Here is a 22,664-nt window from a genome sequence, read left to right on the forward strand (position 1 = left end):
CTCTTGCCCTAACCTTTCAAGGCACCCTCTGCCCCTCTCTTCCCAACGGAAATTTTTCTTTACTTATTTGTATGAATTCACTTTTATTTGTAAAAAAAAAAAATACTTTGGCATACTGGCCAAGCCCAGCACCCTCCACATCTATGAGCTCCACGGGTCCGGGACAGCCGCACCCCTCTGCACCCTTGCAACAGGTCCTGCGGATGGGCGCGAGGAACTGGCGGGCGAGACTTCCGAGCGCCACTAGGGGGCGCGCTCTCCCGGCTCCGCCTCGCTCACATCCGGGGGCCAGCCGGGGCGTGGGGCCCGGGGGCGGGCGGAACCTTTGTGTCGTGCCTTCGACCCACCTGCGCCGCGGGGACCTTTTAAGCCTCCGCGCAGCGCACTCGCCGACTTGCCGCGCTTTGCTCGGCGCCGCGAAGGCGGGTGTTGGGGGGGGCGCGTGTGTGCGGGGGCAACGCTTGGATTTTGTGTTTCCGTCGCGGTGAGCAGCATGGACGTGCTTGCAGAGGAGTTTGGAAACCTCACTCCGGAGCAGCTGGCCGCGCCCATCCCGACCGTAGAGGTGAGGGCCGCGCGCGGACGCAGGGGGCGGAAGGGGCTGGGACGGGCTTCCCCGGAGGCGTTGCCCCTGGCGCCGCCGCCGTCGTCGCCTCCGCTCATGCTCAGGGCTCCGCGCTTGCGTGATCCGCTCATGCTCAGGACTCTGCGCATGTGCAGGGGGGCTGCGCGTCCGGCCGTCTGCGCATGCTCGGGACGCTGCGCATGCTCGGGGCTGTGCGCGCGCCGCGCTTCTTCCTCGCGGGTCGCCGCCAGCAACTCAGAAGGCGGAGCTCGGAGGAGCTGTCACCCGGCCGGCCCCGGGCTGGGACCTTTTCCAAGTGTGTTTAGGGGTCACGGGTCCCCTGCGCCCCCTGTCACGGTCGTATGGCATCGTCGCCGGCCCCGCAGCCGGGCCTGGTGGAGAAACCAATCTGCTGGAGTCCCGGGCTAGGCATCTTCCCTTTGGACGTGGGGCTCCAGTTTGGGCTGCCCCAAGGTTCAGGGAGTAGTTAAACTCCCTGAAATAATACTACCCCGGGGTTTGGCCAGGAGGTTGCAGGAAGGGTCAGCGCCGAGCGCCAGCAGTGCGAGCTGGAGGCCCGGGCTGCGTCCCCGACCCCGCGTGTGGTCCCCCAGCACCCAGCACCCGCCCGCTTCTCAAACCCCCCAAAAAGTTTTGCATACGTGTTTGCTTCTGTCGGGTGCTCAGATGTTTACAGTATCACGGTCCCTCTCCCCAGCGCCCTCCGAGGCGCTTAGCATGGTTCTTTGTTCTTCTGGGAAGGACACACATTCGTGATCACACCTTGGCTGGCGTGGAATGGGGGTCGGGAAGAACACGGAGAGGCCGGTCTGGAGAGGGACTCCGGGTGGAGGGAACAGGGGACCTGAAGTGCTTCTGTGGGGTTTGAGGACCCGAAGTAAGTCTGCGAGTGGCCGAGTGTCGCAGGAGGAAGGTTGGTGGGAAATGCACGCGCAGCAGGCCTAATCGCAGAAGGTGGTGGGGGGTGCCCAAAGGGGCTTGGCCTGCCGCCTGCGAAGAGTTTAATCAGGAGAGTGACACACACACCCCGTGAGTGAGGAGACCCTCCTTGTCCCTTGGGCAGCTAAGCAGCTTAATGAAGTGCAGAGAGGATCAGTTCCAGTTTGGCAACACGTGGTTAATCATGGCGTGGCAGTTGCGATTTAAAGGCTGGAAGAGTTCCTACCAGAGTCACTAGCCTGTACTATTCTCTGCAGGGCCAGAGAGATAACAGTAGCTGAGCGCCAGCAGTGGGAGTGAGCTGGGGTAGGGCGCTTTCCTGGCACCTGGTCAGCTGGGGTTGATCCTCCGCATCCCATGCATCCCATATGGGTTTCCCACCAGCAGCACCAAAATTGTTCCCTGAGTGGAGAGCCAGGAGTAACCCCTGAGCATCCCGGGGTGTGCCGCCCTGCCCTCCAAGTAAGCACAATACGCATTGCATTATTTAATGGTTCAAAATTAGGACAGTTTTTCACCCCATTTTTGCCAGTGCAGGGTTCTGAGGTCCAGAGAGTTCAAGTCAGGAGCCCGGTGTGAGGAATCTGGTAGATGTGACGGATCCAAAGTTTGAACATTGGTAGTCTGGCTCCAGAGTCTTCATTCTTTGGTTTGATTTTGTTTCTCGCATCCTGGTTTGTGGTGCTGCTGAGCTTCACCCACGCAAGGCGTGAGGGCTCCACTGCTGAACCACTTAAGGCTTATCCTTAACCACTGGTTGGATTGCTTCTCCAGAGAGCTGCAGGATGAGCCTTTTTTTTTTTTCCACTCCTGGCTCTGCACTCAGGAATTACTCCTGGCGGTGCTCGGGGGACCATATGGGATGCTGGGATTTGAACCCGGGTCGGCCATGTGCAAGGCAAACACCCTACCCGCTATGCTATCACTCCAGCCCCAAGGATATATATGTCTTGCCTGAACTTGCACAGCTATGTAGGGGCCAGTATTACAATCCCTGTTCTCTGGTTCAGAAATGACAGTTCTCCTTCTGGTCTTCTGCTTCCAGTTCACCATCAGACCTTGAGGTTTCTGCCTAGTGAATGTTCTGAAATCATTTACTTCATTCCTGCTGTTCTTCAAACTGTGTCCTTTTTCACCAATAGGCTTCTGGCTTGTCCCTCTCCAGTCTGTCCTCTGCTCTGCAACAGGAAGCTTCAGTTATTTTAATTTTAGTGGGTGAGGTTCACGCCTAGTGGTGCTCAGGGATCACTCCTGGGTAGGGCTCAGGGGACCATAGGCAGTGCCAGGTATTGAACCCTGGTCTGCCGAGTGCAAGGCAAGTAACTTACCTGCGTATTATTTCCATCCCCAGAATCATCATTTTAAGCTCATAAATATGGTCACGCTTTCCCTTGGTTAAAGTGTTTCTGTTTCTGCTAGTTGCTTTCCTAAGCAGTCAGAAGTATTTACTATGTCTATAAAGCTTTCCTCAATTTCCTCAGAGTCCCCAGTTTGCTTATTTACCTTTTTGTCCCCCCCCCTTTTTAAATTATATCTTAGCCCCTCCATAGGAATCTACCTTCTTTAAATGAACAAGCAAAAAGCACCCCACAGTGGGACTTGGGGCTTCTGTGGACCCCTAGGGGGCTCCCAGCATCCTCTGCAGGGCAATGTTGCACATTTTGAGAAGCCCTGGTCTGGCCCCTGCTTGCTTCTCGCTGCAGCCCATTTTCCTGTGTTTTCCACTCTCCCCCTTCTACTTCTCAAATCTTTTAGAATTCCTTCCGAATTGTTTCTTTCTGCTTTGTGGGATGAAAATTTGTTTATGATAAAATGTACATTCATTTGACAGTTACTCAAATATAACTACCATTAAATACAAGATTCAGAACATTTTTATCAACCCAGAGAGTCAACCTCTGATCTTTTTTGAGTATATTCGCCCAACCACCTTTGTTGGCTCTGTTTTGTTTTCGGCCACACCCAGTGCTGCCCAGGAGTTACTCCTGGCTCTACACTCAGGGATCACCTCGGGTAGACCATATGGGGTGCTGGGGACTGAACCCAGGTCTGTTGCCTGCAAGGACATACCATGGTACCATTTTCCAGCTCCTACCCAAACACCTTTTGATATCCATCATCAAAGATTAGTTTAACCTGACTCCCTGTATCTGCAGTGATACAGAGTTTTGTATTGCTTTGGATGGGGATAATTGCTGCTGTATGGTGGTCAAATCACATTTTGATATTCTTGATAACCTTTTAGTATCTGTGTTGCAAACCACAATGCAGAGAGAGAGAGACAGAGAGAGGGACAGAGAGAGAGACAGACAGAGCGCTCTTGCCATAGAGGCAGGCGGTGGGGGTGGGGTGATGGGAGGGAACCTGGGGACACTGGTGCTGGGAAATGTACACTGGTGGAGGCATGGGTGTTGGAACACTGTATGACTGAAACCCGACCATGAACGGCTTTGTAAGGATCCGTCTCACAGTGATTCAATAAAAAAGTAAAAATATATATAATTTAAATAAAAGTTATGCAACTGCCAAAAAAAAAAAAAGAAAGAAAATGATGACTTAGTTTTAAAGAAAACCTACCAGTAATGGCTAGTAGGTTTTGCCTCCACACACACCTTTGTGCAGAAAAAAAAAATTGTTGTGACGTATGTGGGGATGGTGTAATGGGCTTTTTAAAAAGAGCCTGACACTACTGAGTTCTGCACTCATATTTGTCTTTGGGTTACCCATATGTCTTCGTGCCCATAAGTCCCCTTTTTCTTTAAAAAAAATATTTTTTCCATTATAAACCCGAGATTTACCAAGTTGTTCATATTACAGTTATTTCAGGCCTTAAGTGTTCCAACACCAGCCCTACTGCTAGTGTGCCCTTCCCCCCACTTACCTCCCCATTTCCCCCACCACCGGGCCTCCCCCCTCCTCCCCCCCCCCCCCCCCCCCCCGTGCAGCACAATTATATTGATTTCATGTTGTCTGTTACAAGACAAAGGCAAATGGAATGATCAAAGTTAGATCCTTAGGAGTCAATTTTATGATAATTGTTACTTCTCCCAATGATGCTATTAAAGTCATGGTCCGAGGATCATCTCTGCTCTTGGTGCTAGTTGAACCTTCTGGGTAATTGTTTAGGCTCATTGAGTTAGTGGTCTTTCATGCAACGTTCCTGCCAGATTTGCTGTGATCCTACTAGCTCCCTTCTTCTTAGAAATATGTTTGACTCTGGGTTTTCATCAGTCCTCCGGGCGCTCCGCAGCTCTTGCTGTGTGTGCCTTCTGTTCCCTACCCCTGGTGTAGCAGTCTTCTCATCTCCCTTTAGGAAACTCCTCCACCCTTGCTCCTCGGAGGAATCTTATCATCCGTTACGAGGCTGGAGTTGCCATCCTCCAAGGCCCCGACCCCACACTGCCATGTTCTGTACTCATATTTGTTGCCTCATTTTTGACATCCGCCTGGATGCTTAATGGTCTTGAACTTTATATGCAGCAGCAGGCTCCCGACAGCCCCCTCACACCTAAACCTGTGACTTCAGCAATTCTCCAGCTCCTCATCTCGATAAATGGCACCTCTGGGGTCTTTCAGGAGGTGCTGGGGCCAGCACAGCAAGACCTGGTGGTGCGTAGGAGACACGTTCAGTGCCAGGGATCAGACCCTTTGTATGCCAGGCGTGCCCTGCAGCCCTTTGGCTTTCCCCTGTGGGGTCAGTCTTGATGCACTCTCCTAAAGTCCTCATCCTTGTCACTCCCAAATCCTGTGGCTGTTAATGTATTGTACCTCCTAGTTAACCCTTTCTAACCTATTCTTTTGCCAGTGTGGAGCCTTGCAATAAACTCCAGTGATATCCTTAAACCTGACCTTGTCTTTTTTCAGCCCAACTCCTGTAGTTAAAGTGAGTCATTCTCAGATTAACATTGTCAGAATAGCAATACTCCCCAAAGCATTATTCATATTCAGTGTGGTCCCTATAAGGTTATCCATGACATTTTTCAAAGAAATAGACCAAATATTCCTGAAATTCATGTGGAATACCCCTCCCACTCCATGAATAGCTAAAGCGGTCCTTTGGAAAGAGAAGGTGGGAAACATCACCTTTCCCAACTTCAAATGTATAACAAACAAAGCAGTAGTAATTAAAACAGCACGGTATTGGAATAAAGGCAGACCTGCACTGCAGATCAGTAGAATAGAGTTGAATATCCTGACACAGACCCTCAAATATATGATCATTTAATCTTTGATAAGGGAGCAAGAAATGTGAAGTGGAGCAAAGAAAGCCTCTTCAGCAAGTGGTGCTGGGAAAACGGGACAGCTAATGTAAAAAAAAAAAAAAAAAGAACTCAAACATTTACTTAATGCCATGCACAAAAGTCTTGTCAAAATAGATTAAAGATGTCAACTTCAGACTTGAATCCATAAGGTCCAGGGAAGAAAATATAGGTGAGACTCTCCACGGCATAGAAGCTAAAGGCATCTTAAAAGATGAAACAGCACTGACCAAGCAAGTGGAAGCAAAGATAAACAAATGGAACTACATCAAACTAAAAAGCTTCTGCACCTCAGTTACCCAGATACAAAGACAGCCCATGGAATGGGAAAAATTATTCACCCAATACTCTTATGATAAAGGGTTAATATCAAAGATATATATAACACTGGTAGAACTTTAAAAGGGGAAAAAAGAAATCTGACTCCATCAAAAAAGTTGAGAAGAAATGAACAGAAATTTCCCCAGAGAAGAAATTTAAATGGGCAAACGTCACATGAAAAATGCTCTATTTCACTAATCATTGGAGAGATGCAAGTCAAAACAACAATAAGATATCATCTCACATCACAGAGAATAGCACACATACAAAAGAACAAGAACAATCAGTGCTGCCTCATATGTGGGGAGAAATAGACTCATTCATCGCTGATGGGAATGCCAGCTGCTCCAGCCTTTTTGGAAAACAATATGGACATTCCTCAAAAAACTAGAAATTGAGGTCCCATTTGATCCATCAGTATCACTTCTGGGAATATACAGTGGGGGCCCAAAAACATACAGCAGAAACACCTTCTGTACTTCTATGTTCATTGCAGCACTATTCACAATAGCCAGAATCTGGAAGCAGTTTAAGTGCCTGAGGACAGATGAGTGACTGGATAAAGAAATTAGAGTACTGTAGAATACTATACAGCTGTTACAATAAATGAAGTAATGAGATTTGCCTATAAATGGATGACATGGAGAGTATCATGCTGAGTGAAATAAGTCAGAAGGAGAGGCACAGATATCGAGTGACTGCATTCATTTGTGGTATAGGAAAAAAAAGATAGTATGAGGCTAATGTCCAGGGCCAGGGAAAACGGACAGGAGTACTAGTCAGTGGTTGGAATCAACCACAAGTATGTGTGTGTGTGGGGGGGACAAAGGGTAGGTAAGTAGAGAAGGGACCAGTAGGACAATAATAGTTGGGAATGATTACTCTGGACAAGAGCTGAGTGTTGAAAGTAGGTAAAGGGATATATATGGCAACGTTTTAGTATCTCTTGCAAACCACAATGCCCAAAAGGGGAGAGTGGGCAGGGAGGGAGGGAAGGGAAAGAGGAGAGAGAGGGAGGAGTTCCTGCCATATAGGCAGGCTGGGGGGTGAGTTTGGGGGTGGTGGGAGGGAAACTGGGGACATTGGTACAAGGAAATGTGCACTGGTGGAGGGACGGGTGTTGGAACACTGTATGACTGAAACCCAATCATGAACAGCTTTATAATGGTCTCTTTATTGAATATAAATTTTTATTTATATGTCACTCAGTGTGAACGTCAGCATTTTTGTAGTAACTTCAAGGCCCCATGAGCCTTGCCTTTGTCCCTTACTCTTCCTTTGGGCCCTTTTCTAACTCTAACACCTTTCATTGGTAGAGAAGATGTCATGCATGAAAAGTGGCTTATCATCATGGGGTGCTTATGGTCTTGGGAACATGTAAGGCGTAAGAAGTGGTGCAGTGTGGCATTTTGCAGAAGACGCAGGTCGTGGGCTATCCTTTGTCAGCCTTGAGATGAGCTCTGAGATCAGTTGAGAACAAGTGAGATCCCATTGGGGCAAGAGAAGGCTTCCCCAAATGCAGCTTTCACACTCCCTTTCTCAAGAAGCCCACTTAAGAGGTGTCATGAGAATTCTATATACGTGTGTGTGTGTGTGTGTGTGTGTGTGTGTGTGTGTATGAATAGTGTTTGGAACCTTGAATCCTCAAGAACAGGTGAAATTGTTTTCAGTTTTAGAAATCTAGGCCCAGAGAGCCAGCTCAGGGGACTGGAGCTCTTGCTGTGCAGGGGGAAGGGTTTGGTCCTTGACACTGCAGGCTACGGCATATCCCACTTTGAGTGACCCCAGGACACAGGGCTGGAGTAGCCCAGAGATCAGTGAAAAGAAACCTGTTAAATACATATTTCATGTACATACATTTAAATGTGCACATATATCCATAAAATGTGGTTGCAATTTAAGAATTGTTAAAACGGAATTTAATGTTTTTTGTTTCTGTGATGAAATAATTTTGTTTCATTAAAATAACCTGTTATAAAAGTATGGTAACTAGTGTAAAGTTTTAACATTCATCTTGTTTTGGTTTGCAGGAGAAATGGAGGCTGCTCCCAGCATTTTTAAAGGTAATAGTGTGACATTTAGTAATTGATTGTTTTTCAAATAAAAAATGTCAAGAAATGCATCTTTTTAAAAGAGCAATGTTCATTACCAATAGGCATTTTTAGGTTTTGTGCAACTGTGTATGTTTCTAGATATTGGAAGTCCAAGAAATTATTAGGAATTATCCCTGCCTCTAGTGTTTGTCAAGGGTGTGCTAGTCCAGTTTTAGAGCTAGGAAGCAGTAAACATTCTGAGTGTTAGCTGATGAGCCAGACCATGGACATGTTTCTTTGATTGCCATGATGTACCATCCAAAGGAGGGAGCTCGTTCCTCTATTTGAACACTGATCACACTGCCCAGAGCGTTGCCAGTGAGACCAGGGTCCCATTGAAGGGATGAAAGAGACGTCTAACTGAAGAGATCCCTAAACAGTCACACGGATTCTCCCTGACGGACACCTAGGTTCAGGGTAGAAACTAGAAGGGAGATCTTGGGTCCTCTCAAAGTCAGTACTTCGCCCATGTTCAGGACTTTCGAAATGGGATGACTGCTCCTGTAAGCCAGGACGATCCCCACAAAGGCGTGTAATTAAGGAAAAGTGATTTATCTTTTAGGAATGTTTCTCGGAAGTGCATCTTAGGGAGTTGTGTCGCGCACAGACTTCCCTGTCCTAAGGCTTTGCAGTCTTGTTTGGCTGTTTCCCCCGTGTCCCCTGCAGCACACAGCTCTGTGTGCGTGTGTCCGGAGGAGGAAGGCCCTGCTCGCTGGGAGATGATCTTAGATTCCCCGCCTCTCACCCCCGCAGTGCAGTTTCAGATGCAGTTCTCACTAGGTGTCTGAGTAGAGAGCCTTGTATCCCCTTCATTCTGTAAATAACGTTAGTGGCGAGTGGTAAGGTCCTGAAAGTGCTCGGGAGAATGGAGGAGATGCTGCCCAGCTGTTGTTTTGTTTTGTGTTTTAAATTCAGAGTATCGTTTACTAAATACCTTGTCGGGACTCATTAGATATATTTAGACACTTTTTTTTTTTTTAACTCATATTTTTTTCTCCCCCCTCCCCCCCGCCACCCCACCATTTCATTTAAACACAATGGCTTACAGATGGATTTATTAGAGGAATTCAGTATTCCAACACCGGTCCCACCACCAGAGTGACCTTCCTTTCACCGTTGTCCCCATTTCCCCAACTACCCCAGCCCGTTCCCTTAGCAGCACCAGAATAATTATTAATTTTATGTTGCTTGTTATGACTGAAGGGCTAAAGGAATTACCAAAAAATACTTCAGTAAAAGAAAATTTGTGAAAATTATTATATCTCACCATGGGGACATTAAGCCCTTGTCTGAGTGTTGACTAAGCTCTTGTTGCTACTGGATTACTGGTTTTGTTTATGGAGCGTAGTCGGCTTCAGTTATTACTCCCACTTCTAATTTGGTGTGCTCCTACTGCTCCGTCAGTGTTGTAGAGTTTGGAGATATTATGTGGCCGCAAATGTGGCGGCTCACTCTAGAAACTCCACAATATTGAACTGGGCAGGGAGCTTACCTGGCAGCGGCTGTGAGGTGTGGGTGTAGCTATCGGGGCTTCTGGAAATACAGGACTTTGGGGAAGGCTGCTCACCCTCACTCTGAGAGAACCCTCGAGTTCTCAGCCCAAAGACCGGTAAACACTTCTTGAATTTCCGAGGTCAGTTTGTTTCTTAAGGAGGAAAAGATGAGGAGATACTAGTAAGATAGAAGGGGTGGAATATGATATAGAAATGTAAAGTGTAAATCAAATTTGTTAAAAGTTTTTTCCCTTGGATTTTGAGAATGATGATTGCCTGTGGTCAGGGAAGAAAACTCTGGTTTTATTGCTTACCAGCCTTTTGCTTTTTATTTGTTTAGGTGAAAGGCCTTGTGAAACAACATATAGACTCATTTAACTATTTCATTAATGTAGAGGTAAGTATCTGGTCTTACAAAGACACTGGGCTCAGAGTTCATGGAAACTAGTCTTTTCCTAATGTTACTCTTTCCGTGCAGATAAAGAAGATTATGAAAGCCAATGAGAAAGTTACAAGTGATGCTGACCCCATGTGGTACTTAAAGTAAGAACCGAACTACTCTGGATTTGCTATTTTGATTATATCTAAGATTTTGACATATGAAATCAGTTTCTATCAAAACTCTTTTGGAATAACTCTTTAATGTTTCACAAGATTGTTGTCAAGTGTTCAACTTTTAATTGATAAACTAGTTGTAATAGATAGTTACTATAGGGAACTGTTATGTGAATATTCTTTGGGTCTGGGGCACTGAGATGAGACGCGAGAGAAATGAGATTTGCGGGAGAGGCTCCTTGCTCTTTCCCGGCAGCGAGGAAGCGCCCCACTGCCTCTTTTATTCACTATCCTACGTACACACATCTCATGCACTCAGTACAAAAAAAGCGTTAGGGGGGAAAGGGGTTACAGGAGGGACATCAAGACATCAAGGCTACATTGTTCTGTCACCAAGGGTCGCAGCCTCCAAGGAGGAATGCAGGGCCAGGCAGCCAGGCACCATGAGCTGCGCCCCTGCACCTGAGTGATAAGGGGGAGAGAGAAGGCCGGCCTCCCAGAGCTGGGCTGGGTTGGGGATCCGTGAGAGAGGGAAGACTGCTTCTGTGTAATGCGAAGAGCTAAAAGGCAGGCAAAGGAAGAGATGGTAACCCTGTCCAGCCCAGTCTGGACACACGAGTCATGGCTCGCCCATTTTCATGGGGCCTGTGTTTCTGCCCGCTTGCGGGTCAGTCTCCACAGGCTCATCCTAACAGTCTGGTTGGGCACCAGTAGGGAACTGGAGCAATATAAGAGTAGCACTGTAGCTCTGTCGTCCTGTTGCTCATCGATTTGCTCGAGCCAGCACCAGTAATGTCTCCATTGTGAGACTTGTTGTTACTGTTTTTGGCATATCGAATACGCCACGGGGAGCTTGCCAGGCTCTGCCGTGCAGGCGGGATACTCTCGGTAGCTTGCTGGGCTCTCCGAGAGGGGCGGAGGAATCAACCCTGGTGGGCCTTGTGCCAGGCAAACACCCTACCTGCTGTGCTATAGCTATAAGAGTAGGTGATGCATTTGCCTTGCATGCAGCCGACCTGAGTTTGATTCCTGGCATTCCATATGGTCTCCTAGGCACTACCAGGAGTAATTCCTGAGTACAGAGCTAGGAGTAACCCCTGAGCATTGCCAGGAGTGAGCCCCCCTGCCCCCAACAAAGCCAAAAAATAGTTATAATAGATGAGTTACAGAAACATTTGGGTTTTAAATATTCTTGATACTTTATTTATTTTTGCTTTTTGGCTCACACCCAGCGATGTTCAGGGGTTACTCCTGGCTCTTCACTCAGGAATTACTCCGGTGGTGCTGGGGGACCATATGGGTGACGAATTGAACCTGGGTCTGCCATGTGCAAGGCAGATGTCCTACCCGCAGTGCTATCGCTCTGGCCCCGTTCTTGATACTTGAATTTTGGTTTTGTTGTTGTTGTTTTGTTTTTTGCTTTTGGGTTATACCCAGTGATGCACAGGGGTTACTCTTGGTTCTGCACTCAGAAATTACTCCTGGCGGTGCTCAGGGGATCATATGGGATGCTGGAATCGAACCTGGGTTGGCCGCCTTCAAGGCAGATGCCCTACCCGCTGTGCTATCGCTCCAGCCCCCAAATACTTTTATTTTAAGAAAAATTTATTTAAAAAAAAATTGAGGGCCACACTTGGCAGTGCTCAAGGATCACTTCTGACAGGGCGCAGGGGATCATTTGGGGTTGCTGGGGATCAAACCCAGGTTTACCTCCTGCAAGGCAAACACCCTACCCACAGCCTCTGAAATAATTGTATACTTACTTGTTTTTTTTTTTTTTTTTCTTTTTGGATCACACCCGGCAATGCACAGGGGTTACTCCTGGCTCTGCACTCAGGAATTACCCCTGGCGGTGCTCAAGGGACCAAATGGGATGCTGGGAATCGAACCCGGGTCAGCCGCATGCAAGGCAAATGCCCTACCCGCTGTGCTATTGCTCCAGCCCCAATAATCGTATACTTAGAAGAGTGGTAACGACAGTATTATTTCCATATTATGCTTCATCCAGCTTTCACTAACATTAGTGTCTTAGTATTAGCACAGCTCAGAAAACCAGGAAATTTGCATCAACGCAATACTTTCAGGTAGCCTACAGATTCTTTTGTTTTGGGAGGGGGTGTGTGGCTTTGCACCATGCCTGATGGTGTTCAGGGTTTACTCCTGGCTCTGTGCTCAGGGATCACTCCTGGTGGGCTCAGGGAACCCTCTAGGGTGCAGGGGATCAAAGTTGGATTATTTGCTTGCAAGGCAAATGCCCTACCAGCTGCACTGTCTTTGGCCCCAGCCTTCAGGTCATAGTTTAAGTCTCCCATGGTGTCCATAGTGTGGTCTGGGGCTCCTTCAGGACCCTGCCTGTGTTTAGTTGTCATGTCTTAGTCTCTGGAGTTCCACAAGCCTTCTTGGTCTTTCACTTCTGAAGAATTCTGGTACGTTTTCTTTGTATGGAGCTTTTTAAATCTTTTCTACTTCTGACCTCTTTTGCCCCTGAATTTTTACTTAACTGGAGTACATATATGTGTGTGCAAGTGTGGCCCTCAATATATATATATATATATATATACATGTATACATATATATAATAATAGGTATACAGACCAAACTTTTACTGACAATAAATAATAAATTTATTTTTTTGTTTCTGGGCTGGCTAACTCCTGGCTGTGCTGAGGAATCACTCCTGGCAGTGCTCGGGGGACCATATAGGATGCTGGGTCTTAAATCTGGCTTGACCACATGCAAGTCAAGGGCTTTACCTGCTACATTATTGCTTCGGTCCAATAAATTGTAAAGCAAATTTTGAAAAACTTTTCCAAATGCCACTACATTCAGTTAACATTGGGTTGCAGCCCACCGTTTAAGAAACCAGGGTATAGATAGTCCTTGACGTAGGTTGAGCGATTAGATCGGTTATGTGTTTTTGGCAAGAGTGTCACCAAAGTAATGTTCTCGGCATCGTGTCGGGTATGGATCAGACCCCTGCAGAGAACTGCATTTGGTACTGCCCCATATGGGGTGAGACGCAGGGAGGCTAAGATTCTGTCCCAGAAAATGGCCTTTCCCTTCTGAGCTCGGTCACCCCACACAGAGAGGGCTGCGGGGGAACCCCCCTGAGCAAGACGAGACTGTAGAGCCTTGGGACAGAGACGTCTGTGTGTCTCTGTGTGTACGGTGTTCTCTCCAACACGGTGCAATACTTCTAGAACATTTGTCATAGTTAAAGACTCCTTTAATGACGTCTTTGTAGAGGCTGTTAAACAGCAGCCTTCCCGTTTTGAAAGTCCTGAGTGTGGGCAGGTAGATTGACCTTTTGGTGGCCCGAGGTCTACCTTTAGTTTCCAACCCTTGCACGTAACTCTCTCTTGGAGAAAATGCCCGATCACTGGGTTATCTTATGGAGAGATCCTTTGGGACTGCAGTTTTCTTACTTCTTATATTTTACTTATTAATTTTGTGTACATTAATGGTTTTACCTATTACAGTTACTGCTCTGCACTTTATGTAATGGTGAATCTCTTATTTGCAGCATTCTTTGTACATTTTGGAATTCTGTTGTAAGAGCGATTTTTCTTCCCCTCATTTATCATTTTATTTATATCAGTATAAACTCATGGATATTTAGTCTGTGCACAGTAATCAGACACTCTTGTTGCTAAAAGCGTCCCTGTTTGGACTGTGGAGAGATTTTCCAGGACTCCGGTGTCCTTTCAATACTCCCCTGTTCATTGTCAAGTCCTTTACTGTCTGACACTAACTCAGCATCATTTTTTAAAAAATTTGTTTTCTAATTTGAACTATTTCTCCAGGGAGCCCCAGACCCTGTAACTGGAGACTTTTTGGAAGCCAGGATCAGAAATTCTGAAGCCTTAGTATTAGATCAAGAGTAAACATAGCTGTACTTCCTATTCGTGTATACATATATTTTTTTCCTCCATTTACATATTTTTGAGAAACATACAGATACCTTCGATTATAATCCAGCTCTACAGGACTCACTTTCTAGCCTTCTCCTTCACATGTAAGACATTAAGAAATGGTTATATGTATACTATATTCATATACTTCTAGAATATATATACAGTTGTTTCAAAATTGTTAGCTCAGTCTTCTGTGCGAATGCAGTTTACTAATTGGAATACAACATTTGTGTACCACTCACTCTCCTTCCTTTTCTTGCATCCAATCAAAATACTGCTTTCTAGAGTTAGAATAGTTGTTTTCTGGGGTTGGAGAGATAGTGCAGTGGGTAGGGAGCTTGTGGCTATTCCAGGCTCAATCCCCAGCAACCCATATGGTTCCCAGTCACTACCTGGAGTAATTCCCGGAGTAGTTGAGTTTGCAGAGCCAGGAGTAAGCCCCGAGCACCACTAGGCGTGGCCCCCAAACAAACAAACAAACAGACAGACAGAAAGTAGTTTTCTTTCCCCATGCTGTGTTCCCATTATGTTACTTATTTGTTTTCGAGTTCCTTCACATCATGTTTCATTTTTAAAATAATTTTTAATTCAATTATGGAACTGTGATTTGCAAAGTTATTGTTAGTTGACTTTTTGGCGTATAATCATTCAACACTAATCCCATCACCGTGTTGACGTCATGGTTTCTAATTATGCTTTTTTTGTCGAGAGGAAATAGGTGAATTTTTATTATGGTTGTAAGTTAGGCCTATGGAAAAATTATTTTCAGGAAATTGTTCCCTTCTCTGTTCTTTACGTTGTGTTCCCAGCAGCTTCATGTCTGTAAGTAACTGGACTCTTGAATTCTACTTTATTCTTCCTACGTTTCTTTTGCACTAATTGACATGTAGATAAGTTTCCCCCTCAGTCTGAAAGTAGAGCGCCTTTTGTAGACTCACTTAGCATAAAGAAGAGAAGTATTCAAGCTATAACTTACATGAAAAAAATTTTGAGCGTCCCAGACCCTAAAAAAGTAGTTTCTACTTAATTAGACTTGTACAATTGAACACCAAATATTACCTAAGTAATTCTAACAGAGAGTGAAAGTGGGAATAGCATGGCAAGTGTGCAACCTATAGAAAGTTGTCGCTACGGGCCAGAGCGATAGTAAGTGGGTAGTGTATTTGCCTTTGCATGTGGCTGACCCAGGTTCGATCCCTGGCATCCCATGCGGTCCCCAAAGCACCTCCAGGAGTAATTCCTGCGTGCTGAGCCAGGAGTAACTTGAGCATTCCTGGGTGTAGCCCAAAAAGCAAAAATAATAATAATAATAATAATAATAATAATAATAATAATAATAATAAAAAGGGAACCTCTCTATCGGGAAGGAGCTTGGGGGTGCTGCTCTTGCTGCTGGGGTACACATTGCTTCTGTAGTGACTCAGAAAAACACTGAAGGCTGGTTTCCCTTTGGTGAATGCTTTTGCACCCTCTTTTGTTTCCTTCAGATTTCCTTCAGTTAGTGAAATAGGTGCCAATATAATAGGTTTTTATATAACCTGGCCTAAGGCAAACATTTGAAAACTGGGAGTGGGGATGGAGGAGATACTTAAATATTTTTTCCAGTATATTTATATATATATATATTTTTAATGGCATGAATAATAGTATTATGCAGACTATCTTTTGCTTTTTTTTCCCCATTAATTGTCATTGGAGGGTGGGGGTTGGGTGGGTGCTGTATTCCCAGTATTTTTGTAGAGATTTATGGTACCTTTTTAGAAAAGATACTTGGAAGTGTTTTTCCCTTCTTCGTATAATCACTTCAGGACGATCTCTATCATAACTTTAATGTGTATATCATCTTAGCATGATAAGCTTTTGTCAAAACATAGTTTTAGCTTTGAGGATAAAAATGGCTTGTTTATAGGTCTTAGGAGATGTATGATTGGTAATGGAATAATTGCTTTTCAGGTATCTTAATATTTATGTTGGGCTTCCTGATGTGGAAGAAAGCTTCAATGTAACTAGACCAGTGTCCCCTCACGAGGTAATTATGAACCTTTCATTAAATGGATTTGCTTGTTTTAATTGAAAATGTCTATGTTCTTGAAAGAAGATTTAAAAGCAAGTTCTTATGAGACTCAGGTAACCACAGTAGATAAGCCCTTGCACTGCACTGTGTTGTATTAGGGAGTAGTTCTGTGTCAGCTTGTGTTTCATCTAATCCTAATTAACGGGCACTCTGTGATAACTGTGTCCTGTTTCTGAGCTCTCCCCTGGTCCCCTCCATCCTTCGGGACCGGGCGATATTTATTTTTTATTTTTTTTATTTTATTTTATTTTTTTTTTGCTTTTTGGGTCACACCCAGCGATGCTCAGGGGTTACTCCTGGCTTTGCACTCAGGAATTACTCCTGGCAGTGCTTGGGGGACCATATGGGATGCCGGGGATCGAACCCGGGTCGGCCGCGTGCAAGGCAAACGCCCTACCCGCTCTGCTATCGCTCCGGCCCCTGGGCGATATTTATTGTAGGCACGATTTAGCTCATGCTTTGCAAGCCATCAGGATTTGTATGAATCAGGAGATCAAGAACATGAAGCTCAGTCCAATAGAAGGAAGAGACCTATGAGACGAAAATGGAAATGCGAGTGTTTTAACAGCTTTAGAGACAAAAGCCTTATAGATTAGGCCTAATTGCTTTAAGCAGATAGAGTCTAGATTTCGCCTCAATTTTTAATTTTTTCATGTAGTGTCAACTATTGGGAATTAGTTCAGGGAGGAGAGTGATTTGTTGTTGTTGTTGAAGATCTGCAATTGTACCTCACTGAGTGATGGGAATGTATGCAGAGTATTGTGCCAGTAGTGGATTTTGTTGCTGTATTAACGAGCATCATAGACGATGACTTATTGTACTAACCTGCCGGTAACCACCCACCTACGCTGCGTGGCACAGACCAGTGCCAGTCTGCAGGTAGAGAGAGCTTGAGAACCACTGGTCTCCCTCTTGGTTAAAGCTGCTGCTCCGTGGACCAGCGTGCGGGGCAGGTGCTGTCACAGCTGTAGGAAGGCTGAAGGATGCTGGCACAGCCTCCTGGGAACCCCTCCCGTGAATGCGGACCCCTGTTTCCTGGAAGAAGCACAGGAACAGCTGAGTAGGGAAAAGGGGCCATTTGGGCACGAAAAGGACTTTGGTTGGGAAGGACGCCCACCAGCACCGGCTGGAGAAAAGCTTTCAAGAGCGGGATGAGGGCTCTGCCTGATGCCCAGTGGAGGCTGGGTGATGGGTCAGCTTACACACAGTGTAGTGGTGTTTCCGGAAACCATGCATAGCATGAAGAGGGAACGTGTGCAAGTGAGAAACATCCAGTGAACATACACTGCATGTGTCAAAAATGATGGATAAAAGTTCTGAAGGTGTTTTTCTGTGTGTTTGTTTTTTGGGGGGGCTCATCTTGCTGCTCTCAGGGCTCTGCACTCAGATCATTCCTGGCAGGTTCGGGGGACTATGTGGGGTGCTGGGGATTGAACCCAGGTCAGCTGCCAGCATGGCCTCATCTGGGGGTACGTTTTAGTGTGGTGATGAAGGGGAAGCTGAGGGGAGGTGAGAAGGGGCTCAGTGGAGCAGTCTTCGCTGGCGAGTGCTGTCTGACCAAGGTCTTGAAATCCTTACTAGTTCAAAAATAATGTTCTGTCTTGGCCCAGCCAGAGACAAGAGAGTGTAATGAAGTGGCTTCACCCTCCAAGCCGCAAGCTTCAGGCCTGTCTGTTTCAGCATCTCCTAACCTCAGAGAATCCTGAGTTTTGGTGGGGGCAGATTTGCCAAAAGCTTTCCCAAGTGTGAGACCTCACTCCGTGGCAGATGGCTGTGCGGTGTATGAGTTTAAAAACCCAAATGGCAGCCGGGAGCATCGTGCAGGAATCTTGGTTTAAAGACCAGGTCACGGCTAGAGCGATGATGTTCCCGTCTCAGCAAGGCCACAAAGCGCCCTGGTGAGGATGTCAGGTTAGCATGAAGAAAATCAGCCCCAGACTCGAAGTCCCAGCTTCAGGCTGCCGGGGCCAGTCGCTTTCTGGAATATTTGGGATGGAGAAGGTAGGTCTGGACTCCCCAGGATCCTTGCTCCCTGCAGCCGTCAGAGTTCAGTGTGGGCCTGTTTCCCGAGGGCCCTGGAGCGCGAGGCTGGGGCGGCCTGTGTTGTGATTGATTTGATTGATTGCCTGGTCAGTGATTGATTGCCTGGTCGTTTGTTCCAGTGCCGACTGCGGGACATGACCTACTCCGCGCCCATCACAGTGGACATCGAGTACACCCGCGGCAGCCAGAGGATCATCCGCAATGCCCTACCCATTGGCAGGTGAGGAGGGATGCCCCTGCCAGCCACACCGCCGGCACCCCCGCCCTGCCGGAGCCCCCTGACCCGGGGCCTCATCTGAAAAATATAAGGAATGGCACTTGCTTCCCAGGCTTAGATTCCGGATCCACCAAGTTTGCCCTTGTCCGGCTGCTGGAGCAGTGTTGACACACGGGGTTTGGGGTGCCAGAGGATCAGCCTGATAGTGTCACTCAGGGTCACACGCTTTCTCACATGACTGCAGTGTTGAGTTGGGCAGAGCCAGGCAGATCCTCTCGTAAGTCCTAAGTGGAAAGCCTTTTGTTTGTTTGTTGGGTTGGTTTTTGGGCCACATCCAGCAGTACTTGGGCTTACTCCTGGCTCTAAGCTCAGGGATCACTCCTGGTGGGCTCAGGGGACCATGGGATGCCAGGGATCGAACCTGCGTGCAGGACAAGAACTCTACTCACTGTGCTCTCTCCAGCCTCCAAAATCTTTTTTATAAAATGAAGAGAAAAATGCCTCCATTTCTTTTTTCCTTTTTTTAAATTTTCTTTTCTTTTTTTTTTTTTTTTTTGCTTTTTTGCGTCACACCCAGAGATGCACAGGGCTTACTCCTGGCTCTGCACTCAGGAATTATTCCTGGCAGTGCTTGGGGGACCATGTGGGATGCCAGCGATCGAACCCGGGTCGGCCTTGTGCAAGGCAAATGCCCTACCCGCTGTACTATAGCTCCAGTTGCAAAATGCCTCCATTTCTTCCTCTAGCTCCTGGCAGCTGGGAACCATTGCCTGAAAGCACTAAAGTGCCTTTCCTAAGCTGGTCATCTTGGCTTAATACAGAATTTGATGAGACTTGGATAATACCTTCTTACTCTGTTCTCCTGTGGTCTTTTTTTGGGGGGGCCTTTTGTTTGTTTTTTGTTTTGTTTTGTGGCCACACCCAGCCATGCTCAGGGCAGACTCCTCCCCAGTACTCAGGGGATGCCAGGGATCAATCCCTGGTTGGCAGCGTGCAATTGCCTTACCCTTCTTTCCGGCCCCATATTCTCCCTTGGTCTTTAAACTCCCATTTTCCTTTCTTTCCCTTTCTGAAGCGCATTCTGATTGGTTTCTTTAGCTTTCGTTTCCAGTTCAGCTCTTTCTCCAGCAGTGTCACATCTGTTATTCAGCCCATACGTAGATTAAGTCACGCTTGTGTTTCGTCTTGAAGGCTGCGCTTAGCTCTTCGCCAGTGCGGACTGGAGCGCTGCCAGTCTCTTGCTGCTTACGCTCTGACTCCCTGTGGCGTTCTGTTGACCTGGTGGGAGCGGTTTTCTTTACCGGAAATGAGCTGCTCTCATTTCTGATTTTCACAGGGGACCATATGGGATGCTGGGGATCGAACTTGGGTCAGCTGTGTGTAAGACTACAACTCTTCCCACTGTACTGTCTCTCCGACACCCCAAAACCTTTCTGAACAATTTGGGGAACCAGACTCTTCAGTGTCTGGGTTTAGGTCGCAGCCACAGTGGTGCCGGTGAGGTGCTGAGGGGTGCTCCCAGGTTGCCGGGTTTGAACTCCAAGCTCCTGCCTGCCCCTCAGCCCATGGAGCCATCTTCCGGCCTCCAAATGTTAAAAAAATAAAAAATACCATTGTGTTAATTTACTACTGCACTGTGCTGTAGCACTGTCGTCCATTGTTCATCGATTTGCTCGAGCGGGCACCAGTAACGTCTCCATTGTGAGACTTGTTACTGTTTTTGCCATATGGAATATGCCACAGGTAGCTTGCCAGGCTCTGCTGTGCGGGCAGGATACTCTTGGTTGCTTGCCGGGCTCTCCGAGAAGGACGGAGGAATCGAACAGGACACCAAAATGCTCAGGTCTTTCTCTCTGTGTAGTAGAAAGCCTCGTGCCCGAGGAAGTGGTTCATTATACTTGGCCCTTCCGTGTGGCTCCCAGCGGCTCTCTAACAGGCCCACCGGGCGTGAGACCCGCACCTCTCAGCCTGTCTCCTCTCCTCCGACAATCTAATATGTGGTGTGTTCCTTTACACAGGATGCCCATCATGCTGCGTAGCTCAAACTGTGTCCTCACAGGAAAAACACCAGCCGAGTTTGCCAAGCTGAATGAGTGCCCGTTAGACCCTGGTACGTATGACGCCTGGATTTGCCCTGACTTCGCTATCCCCCACCCCACCCCACCCCCTTTCTTTTTTCTTATACTGTTGGTTCAACATTTTCCCTCCCCGCCCCCCCCAAATTATTAGCCTTTCTGCTTTATAGTGCAGTTGCAAAAAACTTGGTTTACTAAACCTCTGGAAATTTGGTTCCAGTTTTATTCCATTGGGGGCTGGAGTACAGCAGGTAGGGCATTTGCCTTGCATGCAGCTAACCTGGGTTTGATCTCTGGCATCCCATATGGTCCCCCAAGTACCACCAGGAGTAATTACTGAGTGCAGAGCCAGGAGTAATCCCTGAGCATCGCTGGGTGTGACCCAAAAAGCAAAAAAGAATTTTTTTCTCTTACTCTATCAGTATTTCTAAAAGATATTTTGGGAGGGCAGGGTCCTCTAAGAAAAGATTAAGTATGTTGCAATTTGGATGGAACCAGGCATCAGGTTAAACAGGTGTCAGAGGGAGGACAACTCGAGGATGCTCTGACTCACCTGTGGGACGTAGAGAACCCAAACCAGGGAAGGGAAAGTATCCCGGATGGCGAACACCTGGCCTTGGGTTATCAAGCTGAGGTCACCACTGAGGTCACCACTGAGGTGGGTGGGGATGGTGGGGGACGCAGAGGTGACCTTGGAGTGAGTAAGGGCATGGGGGAGGCTTCTGAGCATTTTGGTGATGGTGAGGTCAGTAACTACAGTAAAAACCTAAATCAGAACACTACTTGGCACAAACCACAGCAGTAATACTTCTGTTTCCTTTTTTTCCCCCTTTTCTTTCAGGCCTAAAACTTCAGTTCCCCAAATTCTGGTTGATTGCATTGCTTGTTCCTTTTCTTTGTCTGCTTGCTCAAAGATTTCTTCTCCTGTCTTTGAAAAAAATCAAGAATAATCTCACAAAGTTAATTATCTAACTTGCCTGTAAAACCCAAATAACTCGTTTCAGGCTGTTTTAAATGCAGTGAAGTGGCGAAAATAAAGTGTTATCTTAAAAAACATTATTTTGTGCCTATTCCTAGGCAATATTTTTTTTGTGATGTTTCCAGCTTTATACTTAACAGATAGTTTATTTTATTCATTTATTTATTTTTTGCTTTTTGTCACATTGTCACACCTGGCAATGCTGAGGGGTTACTCCTGACTGCACTCAGGAATCATTCCTAGTGGTGCTCAGGGGACTGTGTAGGACGCCAGAGATTGAACCTGGGACAGCTGCATGCAAGGCAAATACCCTACCCCTAGTACCAGTGCTCAGGCCCCATTTCTCTTAATTCTTTAATCCATATTCGACATTGATTTAATTTACTTGTCACTGCATTGATACAAATCCTAAAAGGTTTTTAAAAAAAACCTTTTTATTTTTTTTGTTTGTTTTTTTGGGTGGATTATTTTGGGTCACACCCGGCAATGCACAGGGATTACTCCTGGCTCTGCACTCAGGAATTACCCTTGACAGTGCTCAGGAGACCATATGGGATGCTGGGAATTGAACCCAGGTTGGCTGCGTGCAAGGCAAACGCCCTACCTGCTGTGCTATTGCTGCAGCCCCAGAATAACCTTTTTAAAACCAAGAACGTGACTTTGAATGTAATAAATGTTACAGTAGTCCAATATGTTGCCCTGAATTTACTTATATCCTGGAGGTAAAGTGAAATTTTACTTTATCCTGTTGTAAACTATGTGCAAAAAATATGATGGTGTTTCATTTTCAGGATAAGATATTGTTTAGGAAACTTAATCTTCCATTGTCATTTATTTGTTAGAAAACAAACTTTTAGGTTTTTTTTTTTTTTTTTTTTTTGCTTTTTGGGTCACACCCAGCGATGCTCAGGGGTTACTCCTGGCTTTGCACTCAGGAATTACTCCTGGCGGTGCTTGGGGGACCATATGGGATGCCGGGGATCGAACCCAGGTCGGCCGCGTGCAAGGCAAACGCCCTACCCGCTGTGCTATCGCTCCGGCCCCACAAACTTTTAGTTTTTTAGTTTATATTCAAGTGTGTTGATTATTTTTACACTCAGTAAATATGAAGATTAA

The 22,664-nt window shown here is 46.5% G+C and overlaps 1 protein-coding gene across 1 annotated transcript in view; it reads left to right on the forward strand.

Annotated features, from left to right (window-relative positions):
* Positions 1-430: 430 nt before the first annotated feature.
* POLR3B (RNA polymerase III subunit B) overlaps positions 431-22,664 on the forward strand; it is a 115,888-nt gene continuing 93,654 nt past the window's right edge. Inside the window, exons 1-7 of the mRNA XM_055118184.1 lie at positions 431-565; positions 8,136-8,168; positions 10,032-10,088; positions 10,170-10,234; positions 16,114-16,189; positions 18,397-18,497; positions 20,513-20,604. Coding sequence (XP_054974159.1) covers positions 494-565; positions 8,136-8,168; positions 10,032-10,088; positions 10,170-10,234; positions 16,114-16,189; positions 18,397-18,497; positions 20,513-20,604 — 496 coding nt within the window. The 5' untranslated portion in view covers positions 431-493. The remainder of the gene's footprint in view (positions 566-8,135; positions 8,169-10,031; positions 10,089-10,169; positions 10,235-16,113; positions 16,190-18,396; positions 18,498-20,512; positions 20,605-22,664) is intronic.

This window comes from Sorex araneus, chromosome 10 (assembly GCF_027595985.1).
Source record: "Sorex araneus isolate mSorAra2 chromosome 10, mSorAra2.pri, whole genome shotgun sequence".
NCBI lineage: Eukaryota > Metazoa > Chordata > Mammalia > Eulipotyphla > Soricidae > Sorex > Sorex araneus.